The sequence below is a fragment of the Notothenia coriiceps genome, unplaced genomic scaffold, assembly GCF_000735185.1.
Source record: "Notothenia coriiceps isolate Sejong01 unplaced genomic scaffold, NC01 NC01_scaffold00026603, whole genome shotgun sequence".
NCBI lineage: Eukaryota > Metazoa > Chordata > Actinopteri > Perciformes > Nototheniidae > Notothenia > Notothenia coriiceps.
The window spans coordinates 134,077-144,894 of NW_011359304.1; the positions used below are offsets into that span (position 1 = coordinate 134,077).

General features: G+C 41.3%; 1 protein-coding gene across 1 annotated transcript; it reads left to right on the forward strand.

The window, feature by feature from the left end:
• Positions 1-4,132: 4,132 nt before the first annotated feature.
• On the forward strand, positions 4,133-10,765 carry LOC104957227 (noelin-3-like; the record flags this gene model as incomplete). Its single annotated transcript, XM_010784831.1, has 4 exons — positions 4,133-4,669; positions 7,923-8,066; positions 9,207-9,362; positions 10,546-10,765. Coding segments are annotated over exons 1-4 (589 nt in total), but the record flags the coding sequence as incomplete, so codon positions are not given.
• Between the last annotated feature and the right edge of the window lie 53 nt (positions 10,766-10,818).

The window sequence follows — 10,818 nt, forward strand, 5'->3', positions numbered from 1 at the left end:
CACAGCATGAATTAAGTCAGAGGAGAAGGAAAGTAGCCTGGAAAGTTTCCACTGTGTCAGTGGGCTAACCCAGAGAGACAGTAGAACACATTCAAAGCAACATTTCACACTCTCTGGTGCATCTAACTTAATCGAAAAGGCAAACATAAGAAGCCCACACAATAAAACCAACAAACAAAAGAATGAGTCACCTCACTGTTCTCATATTATTGTGTAGCTTAAAGCGTTTTAATTTCCCCGATTTGTTATTTTTTGATAAAGCCCTTCCTGTACTATCTTGATCTCTCTAATTGTCCTTATCTTTAGGTGAATTAGCTGCGCTGCAAGTGCCTCTTAATAACCTGTTAAGCCATTTTATTTTGGCATTTCAACACAATTATTTCCATGAATTCACTCTGGGATGGTTTCAAAATAAACATAATTAGCTAATCAATAGCTATGTTTGGTTGGAGAAGTTGTTGTGATAAGGCATGTTGTATTTCCACAGTGGCGATTGTGGTGGCAATTCCACACTTAATCACCTCATTGTGTTACATGCCGAGTATATGAGTGGACTTATACATCAGTATGGCAAAACGTACGGTGCAAGGACAGGTTTGAGTGCAAATGTTATAAGATGGCCAATTGATACAACTATTTTTACATAGACAAAGATTTCATAGGTACTGTAGTTTTAGTCCATTTCATAAATAAACACAAATGTGATTTAAAATGTTACAGAAAACAGAGAATATAGAAAATAATATATTGTATGGCAACATTAGTGATTCCACTAAGAAAAAGAAAATGTTTCCTTGTTATGGAAATGTTGTGCATGTAGCTATTACTGTTCACGTCTAGTTCATTTTATTTGAGTATCCCAAAATAACAAAAACACCTTAATGGGTTTTTAATTGTTACTAACAACACAAACATGAAAGTGGGGACTGTTGGTTTACCTACATACCTATGGGGCCTACATCTTGAAAGCTAACAATCATCAAACTCCTTCTGGGCAAGGGTTCACCCCCCCCCCCAACTGTTTAAATAAACATTAACATGTTGAACTGGAACGATTTGTTAAGTAACTGGAGAAAAAGAGTGAGAAGAACAAGTGAACACTTTCCTGTAAAAAGACAATTGTGTTTAGAATTGCCAGCATCATGTAATTTTCAGCCATTAGAGAGGAACACCATAAACACTTTATTGAACGGTGTCTCCTTTGTTGCAACATAATTGCTTGTTCTCGCTGTTGATATTTTCTTGGATACCAACAGACACAATACATCTGATGCACAGCATAAACCTTTGTCCACTCTATTGATTTCACACTTCTTCAGTAAAAACACTGTAGCAATTTTGAAAGTGTATTTGAACTGCAAAAGACACCCCAAGCTCATCATCCGTCATAACCAATTTGAAGTGGATTGAGCCACAAAGAAAGCAGCAGCCAATGTTAGTGCCCGGAGAGAATCTCATCAGGGATGCAGGCCATGGCTCACAAAAACCCTTTATTCAAGAGCGCCAAGCAACTCCTGTCTTCTCCTCCTGTCAAAGACACTTCTGGAGTGTTCCCTGTTCAAACAGTTTCACAGGGGGAATCTCCAACAGTACTGTGCTTCACTGCCCAGCCCATCACCTCTCCCCAACCTACTGCTGCTCTGACAGGGCCTGGAGACACCGCTACACCTCCGCTCTGCAGTGAACACCACCTGTGCTCATACACACCTGATGTGCACAAAGAAGGCTATCCTGGCTCCAACAATGATGGAACAAGCTCCCCATTGATATCAGTACAGCGGAGAATCTAAATATCCTGGCATCCTATATAACTGCATTACTAGAGGGTTTTGGCACATTTTAATATGCACCAGCATTTTAAAATAGTTTGGCTTACAAATGTTCAGGGTCTATCTTGCTGTTTCTGAACTTGTATCTTCTTGGTTTATAGCACTTTTGTAATTTGCCTTGAATAAAAGCATCAGCTAAATGAAATGTATCGTTGTTAACGTAATGATAATCTGAACACCTCACCACCACCCCTCCCCCCCCTGCCCTGTGTCTCATATGTGCTCCTAACCTGACAGAGCTTTGCATCCTCCTGTCTCATTTGCTGCCTTTGAACCGTCTAAACAAAGACTAAACAAAGAACAGATCTGTCTTCTTTCCTTAGAGAAGGGGATCATTGATTAGCATACAAAAGTGAAAAGGCTTCCCACCAGGGCAGAGGTGACTCCTGCTGTCAAGGACATTCTCTTTCTGCAGGAGCACATTCTCTAGGGAAAGGTCTGGATGGCAAACTAAGTATTGAAGACATGACTCCAGTCAAGAGCTCTTTAGGTGAAGAATGTTCCAGGATGCGTTATAGAAAAGATAAAATATGCCAATCAAGAAGGTTGTCAGTAGGCTAATGTTTTTAAGACTTTAGGCCCTGACACACCAAACTGACACCAAAGAACACGTCCCGACGGAACACGACTGTTGTGTCGCCTCACGTCTCCTGCTTCTTGGCCAACAGTCGCTCTGGAACACACCGCAAAGACTTTAGCCGACGGCCAAGTAGCACGTACGAACTGCGCATGCGTGAGTGGCAATAACTCTCCTTACCAGCAGGCGGCGGTAGTGTGTATTCGCCATTCAAAAGAGGCAACAACCGGAAGACAGAGAAGAAGAGCAGACTCCGTGATAAACAAACAACAAATAGCGTGTGCGTTCCATTTTCACTCTCGTCCATCGAAAACATGTCTTGTGCGGTACTGGAGCTATCAGCCATTGGGGTGTTGCTTGCGGAAGACATTCTTCATGCCTTCTTAAAGCGTTTGTTTACGTCCCTCACCTACGTTTTGCTTCTCATGCACTGATTCGCTAGCTGAACAGCCAATCCGAGTGATTTATTTGGCCCGACTGCCCGACCCGACGCATGGCCGATTCAATAGCCATGCGTCGGCCATGAAAGGCCAAATAAGGCGTGTCACGGCCGACGGTGCGGGACACACCAAATTGAGTTTGGGCGACAGGGCACGCTTCGTCGTCCGACTAACACCGACGCCGATAATCGGCCTGGTGTGTCCGGGCCTTTAGGAAATATAAACATCGGCACTGATGTTTGACTGCTAGTATTTTTCTGTCCCAATACTGTCAAAGCCACTTCTTCAAATGCTGCTGACAATCTTCTTGAACAACTGTGAACTGGTATACAGGATGAATGTCAAACCACATAGCCTGAAGCACTTTTTATTTCATTAGTATTTTCAGGCTTACTTCAAAAACAGAAAAGTGTCTGAAGGTTTATTTGCAGTCAAAAATGTGCCAGTGGTCTCATATAAATCCTAACTGAAGTAATCAGCTTGAAAACAAAAGGCTGAATATAAAGCTGTGCATCTTACTCCTCCACAAACTGTGAACTCCATCAGTATGCAGAATGAGCGCTTCCTCACTTTAGCCGGAGAAAAACAGCAACAAACCGCAGAAAGCTACGTTTTCTATTATTGTATTATGTACAGGCATCTTTTTGATTCCTATAAACCAGAACATTTTAACAACATACTATAGCTCTTATATGGCATGATAAGCTACTATATGACTTTTAAGAAAATGTCTATGACATTATACTGTGTCATATTTCAGGACATAATAAACTGTGATGCTACAAACAAGATTAGTGTTATGAATGTCAGACTTTACTATGACACATTTTAAGACATGCCATAGTCCTACTATGACTTTGTATTACATTCTAATCTACGACATACCATATCATTTTGATGACTAAACTATGATGGCTTTTAAAACCTTCCATACTATGACAATATTCTTTTTTTATGTTATTCTAAACCATGATTTTTCTTGTTGCAAACTATACTATGATACTTAGACATTTAGGTATTTTATATTTATTATTTACATTGCTCGTATTTCCTTGTAAATTGGCTGCTTGGAAATGTTTTATGGTAATGTTGGTGAACTCGATCTTTAGATTCACTTTGCACTAAGTTGTTCACCATAATCAATAAAAACAATGCTTTTGACATAGAAGTAAATATGCTATTATGCCTGATGCTACAACGGTATCCAATCCGCTTGCGCGCGCTCACTCTCTCACTATCTCTCCGTCTTTGCGCGTGCACCAAGGCACAAAAACGCAGCAGCAGCTCTTCTCTCGTGCCTCTTTCTCGTATTTTCTTGTGATTACCGACAGCTGCAACTTTTGTCAGCAGACAGCTGCCGGTGGTTCCTCTTCTCTCTCGCTCTCTCTCTCTCACACACACATAAACAACAAGCTGGACACATTAAAAGTCGAGAGCGCGGCAGCTGGATGATGTCATATCCGTGAAGAAGAGTCCCTAAACGCAGCGAAGATTTTCTCTGCATGCATTCCCAAAAACTTTTCTCCTCTCGTGCAGTGACGACGTTGCACCCCGCTGCCCACATGGCATGCGTAACGGGGACGAGTGTATGGCTTTGCCCCCCTCCTCCTCCGCAGGAAGTCGTGGTTTTCACCAGCGCCTAGTGGACGAGGTGGCGCGAGCCCACGGGAAGAAACTTGCACGGAAATTGTTGTGAGCGTCTCGGAGGAGGAGGAGGAGGAGGAGGCGGAGGCGGAGGGAAACATACCGTCAGGATGAGGTCTCTGTCCGTGGTCCTGAACCCGCTGCTGTTCCTGCTGATGTTCGGATACTGCCCGTCAGCGGTGAGTTCACTGCCTGAACATTTATCTAAAAAAAAAAGAACATAAAAACTCAAACCTGTCCTTTGCTTTAAACTCCACTTGATTTGGAATGTTTCTATAAGGGTGGAGCATTGCAAAATGGTTGGTGAGTGACCAACAGAGAGAATGAGTCATTTCAGGTTGTTTTGCATGTTTGGCTGCTTCTTTGCTATAGTCACTGTACCCAATCCAGCTTTGGCACTGAAAACAAATGGAGGAAATGTTATGGGGGAAAAATTCTCGCAAACAATAGAGACTGAATTTAAAGTGGATATAGAAGAAGAAGCATCCTCACAGCACTCATGTTTATTGCCTACATCAACCACATAGTGCTGATATTGATCCTGGAGCATTGCCAGGCATATAAGTCACGTCTGAGGGAGAGTTCAATCATTGTAAATAAATATATAAATAAACCATATTGCTGCTGTGAATTACATCCAAATCCCCTCCTAGAAAGAAGCTGCACTAAACATCTTGGCTGCACTGATTCAACTAAAAATGATTCATGAATATCTGTTTCCATTTTCTTCATCATGCTACCAGACATTTGTGTTCTAAAATGTGATACTTGTAGGGACATGTATCCCCCTAGTTGAAGCTTTGTGGAATTGGAGAATTATCACAAGTGAGGAGGAGCAGCTTGCAGATCACCAAGCTCCAGAAAATTGGTCGATTAGGTTCACCCCACCCATGCCGAGTACAGTCCCTGTGTGAGTGTCTTGATTGCAGAGCAGTGTCCTAACAGACTGCATCACCTTGCCATGATGGAAAGTCGTGTGCAGAATTAATGTTTCTCGTTTCTTCTTAAAAACGGGGACGTTTACAGGGCACTCAAAGCTGAATCTGTTAGAAAGTCAAAATGAAAGGCAAAAACAAAAGAGGAACCAGATGTCTGAATTACTTAATTACAGAACAACTCTTTGTGTAGAGTTAGAGAGTGCATCTGGCTTGGCCGAGTGACAGACTCATTTTAATATGGGGGAATGTGAGAGTGAGAAAAGGGTGTAAGGATGTGCGTCACTCAAGAGACAGAGCAGAAAGACCGTCTTTAGCAGAATAGTGAAACTGGATTATTTTGAGGAGCAAAGTCAGGATAATAAAGAGCTAAAAGAAAGTTTGTTCTCCTTTAATCAGTTTATCTATAATGCTGTGAAGGAGATGCAGATTCCAGCTACAGACATGGTGCACCAAGCCATTTGGTTTCTCCTATACTTACAATGTATATGCATTATATATTCCCATGCCATTTGCAGAGTAGTTTGAATCATCATGATATTGGGCATTATAACTCGATGGTGGCATTTCATTCATTTTTTCTTTTGTTAGACTATGTTATTCTACTCTCATGGCTTCGATCAAAAAATCGTATAAGGACCAAGCGAGCATCAGGGCATCAGGAGAATACGTTTTAATTCCTAGATCACAAACTTTACCAGCAACCAATAGCATCGATGACAAAGATCAGGCCTGCCGTGCTCTGAGAATACCTAAAACAATGTTCTTACAATCTGATAATGGCAACGTAAGAGAGCTGGGAGAAGGATGGACAGCTCCAGACTGATCGTGCAGAACATATTTTTTAAAATACATTTTTGACTTTAAGATAAGAAAGTGAAAAGAAGATGTGGCAGATGAGTCAGGTGTTAAAAAGACAGCACTTTTAGGCATCGTAAAATACAAAATTGTATCTGCAATTTCTTTCTTCAAACACAGGACTTTCCTATGGCAGTGATACTACTATAAAAAAAGTCTCATTTAACCCTCCTGTTGTCTTCGGGTCAAATCTGACCGATTTACTACTTTCATCTCTCACACACACACACACACACACACACACACACACACACACACACACACACACACACACACACACACACACACACACACACACACTGCAGATGTGTTCCCCCCCTTATGTGCCCAATCCCCCCATGTGAATCACACACTCACACACACACACTCACACTAACACACACACAGAACAAGGACACATTTCCCGCTCTTATGTGCCCATCCCCCCACATGGATCACCCCTGGCACACGCAATACATGTTCAGTGTCCATTCTTTGTACATTTACTGCAGTTTTTCATGTATACCAGTAGTCTGATGCAATATGTACAGTTTGAAAGGGTGTTAAATGAAATTTGGTGATGATTAATGGTTTTTGTGTTAATGTAATTGCAGCTAAAACAGGACTGGTCAAATTTGACCGTGAACAGCAAAGTAAGGGGGGGGAAACAAAGACAATAGGAGGGTTAAGCAAAAATGAAAAATCTAACTGAGCTTGTTCCCCGGTGAGATGTCTTTGCCTGCTCTGAGGGGCTAGGATCTTTCCTGGCGGATTTCAAACACTATTTAAACTATTCTGGCAAACAGATCAGATGAATGGGAAAGGGATGCCTGCACTTTGAAAACAGGGCACTCTTTTTTCTATCCACAATTTTCAAAACCTGGATGATGCCAAAGTTCACATTTCTCATGTTATTCTGCGGCCAGATTTGGTTTTAGGGTGCAAAACAAAATCCAGATAATGGTTGGTCGTCTGCCAAAGAACCTGGTAGTGCCGACAATTTACAGTCCAAGTCAAAGGTTGCCAGTATTTGGCTGGAGGCTTGTGATAATTTCCCTTGCTGAAAATAAACAGTATTTTTCAAATACTGATGCTGTTTGAGCGTTGGCATTCAACTTTTCCAGAAACTTTGATCAATATATACTGTGTACACATGGGTGATGCTGCATGAACATATGCTGCATTGACCTACAATACACAACTTGTATTCTTCAAACTTTATACTCTGGTGCTATGGAGCATATTGAATGTAATAACGAGTGGGAAAAGCTCCCACAAATCGGGTTTATCTGCGATTCCCAGCAGGACTTTCATTTAAGGCCTAGAGAGAAGAAACAGAGGAATTTCCGCACTTGGGTTATTCATCAAGGCCAGGAAACACTATTTATTGTTGAAGAGTAATTCACTGGAGATCATATAGTGTGGAGGAATACATTAGAAGCAAAAGCAATGTATTATTTCAAAGCCCACACTTTTTTATAAGTCAGTGGAACCGGCTGTTTTTAAAGGTCTGGGAACAGAAGGGAGAAAAATGGGTGACCCATGAGAAAAAAAAAACTAGGAAAACATCTGTGTGCTGCAATTTAATGATAGTGATATCATCTGCACTAGTGTGTGTGATATTAGGTGTGTGTGTTTACGCCTGTGTTTCTGTACGCAGACCATCAGGCCGAAGGAGGGGTGGCAGGTGTACAGCTCTGCTCAAGATGCAGATGGCCGTTGTATCTGCACAGTGGTGGCACCTGAACAGAACCTGTGCTCCAGAGATGCCAAAGGAAGACAGCTCCGCCAGCTACTGGAGAAGGTACACACACACACACACATTTCTGCTTACACTGCAACACACAGACTCTGGAAACTCACACTTTTACTGTAAGCAACCATCACATCATCTATTCTCTCAGAAACATATCACGTTGTTTCCCATCTTTATTCATGCTTCTTTGTTGCTATAATCCCTTTGAGAGATTGCACCAGCCAGGTTCATAACCCTGTTTTCCACTTCTGAATATATTACATGGATGAAATCAGCTGGCTGAATGGATGCTTGAGAACATAAGAACGCTCTCCATCCCACCTCAACAGAATTAGAGGGTCCCTGTTTTTCTTAATGTTTGTTTAACAAGTCATTCAAGGCTATTTGACGTTTCTAGTATTATCAGGATTTAAGCGTTTGATTGTTTCTCTCAGTGGCCTCATAAGAAAATCAGCTTTTAAAGAGTGTTTTTTCTTCTTACATCTACCATCATGAATTTAAATGTGAATATATATTTTCCCCATGACAGTAGTGATCTATCTACAAACAGCAGAGGGGTCACTTTCGTCAGTCAGCATCCCATAACACGGCTCTAGCCTACATGTTAACGCTGTACGCTAAAGGTTGCTCTCTGTCATTCACTGGGAAACTAATGTACTAAGCTGCCCAAGGGCTTCAGTCGAGCCGTTCCAGGACCCATCTACCAGAGCCAGAGCCGTGTGCAGGACACAAAGTGTGAGTGTTGTGCCACTTTGCTAGTGACATGCTCCAAGGATGTTGGCTGGTTAGAAATAGAGTCAAAGAGAGAAGAGAGAAAGGACTACATTTCTTCTTGTTCACATGCCCCATAAAGCTAGTAGGCTTTTGTCAAACTAGAGAAAGAAACATCTAGTATGATACCTTGTAGATTTAATCATTTACCATTGTAATGACATATAGTTAAAAACCGAGAGAACACAGAGCAATAAGGGAGCTGTGTAACAGTTCTGTGTCCATTTAAAATCCATTCGGTGCTCTATTCAGCTCACACATGGATGGTTAAAAGACAATCTTGTTGGAGGTCAAAATGTTGATTTGTTCCGTGGGAAGTTAGAGCCTGGCAGAGCACTGAGCGGCTGAACATGGAGGACATTTAAATCTGGTGTTGGACGGGGGGAAAAATCAATGATGTTTCATTCTTTTCAAAAGGTGCAGAACATGTCGCAGTCAATCGAGGTGCTGAACCTGCGCACGCAGAGGGACTTTCAGTACATCATGAGGATGGAGAGCCAGATCAAAGGGCTGCGGTCAAAGTTTCGACAGATCGAATCTGACAGGAAGACGCTTGTCAACAAAAACTTTCAGGTTTCCCTTGTTTGATGTTAAACTTTGTGAGAAACATCACAGGACGGGCTGTGGAAGGATCTCCTCTAAAGAAACCAGAGAAGCTTCTGAATAAACCTTTACCTGACTATATTGATGTCTTAAAATCTAATCAGACCGTGAAGGAACAATTCAGCATGGATTATTTCTTTATTTTCATTTTCCATTTAACGGTTGAATAGTTTTTATTTTTCGTAGCAGTGATTAAAGGTGGGGTAGGTAATTTTGGAGAAACCAGCTCGAGTGCGCTAGAATTTGAAAATACACAGCCGGAAAACATCTGCCACTTCCTTACAGAGCCCCTCCTCCAACACACACAAACGCGCACATGACCAATGAGGGCACGAGATAAGTTTGTGCACAGATGGAAGGCTGACAGGCAGGTAGGCCATCCAGTTATTTTAGCCGGGCCGGCTCAGATGATTGGTCGTGCTTTTTACAGCGCTACGGCTTCCACAGATGACATTTTGTTATGGATTTTTTGTCAAAGCACTTCAGATATTCATTGCTATCGGGATGTTAAGAGCATTCCATGGAATATAACAAAAAGTGTATCTCGAGCCGGTTTCTCAAACTTAAAAATATGAATATCAAAATACTTTTATTAGTCGAGTGTGTTTTTTAATTACATAAACTTAACGGCTACATTATGCTATTCAGATTCAGTTTATCAATGCAGTTATGGAAGTTAAACAAAACAAATTATGCATTATCAAATTACGTTTTTTGAAAGCAATTACTCAAATTAGGCAATACTTAAAAAAAGACATAATTTCCCATTGACAGGCAATACATCAAATGTTGAATCTGACAAGTTATATGAACCCGCATATTTTTATGCAAATATAAGCAACAATTAGTCTTCTACTTTTGTATGTGCCATACAACTAATTTACAGTTTACTATTAATATTATTAGCTGTAATATTCAATAGGAATTGAAGGGCGACTTTTGATTATATGTATCAAGTATTTTCTCACTAATATAACCAGATCCAGTTATGGCATCATAAAATATATGGAATAAATCTGCCCGTAGAGTCTTTGAGTCAAATTTCTTCAACAACTGAAAAAAGGGAATATAATAGAGGAGACAATATGCTTCAGTTTTTTTCCCGGCTTTACAGATTTGTTTTTTGCAGCGGTGTATTCTTGTTGTTTTCTAGGAGCTGAAGGGGAAGATGGAGTCCCTGCAACCGCTGATCCCAGTCCTGGAGCAGTACAAGACCGACGCCAGGCTCATCATCCAGTTCAAAGAGGAGATCAGGAACCTGTCTGCCGTGCTGATGGGCATCCAGGAGGAGATGGGAGCCTACGACTATGAGGAGCTGCAGAAGAGGGTCCTAAACCTGGAAAATCGGCTCCGCAACTGCATGAGCAAACTCAGTAAGTCCATCACAGAAATGATGGAGACTCACAAATGATTATCCAATGGTTAA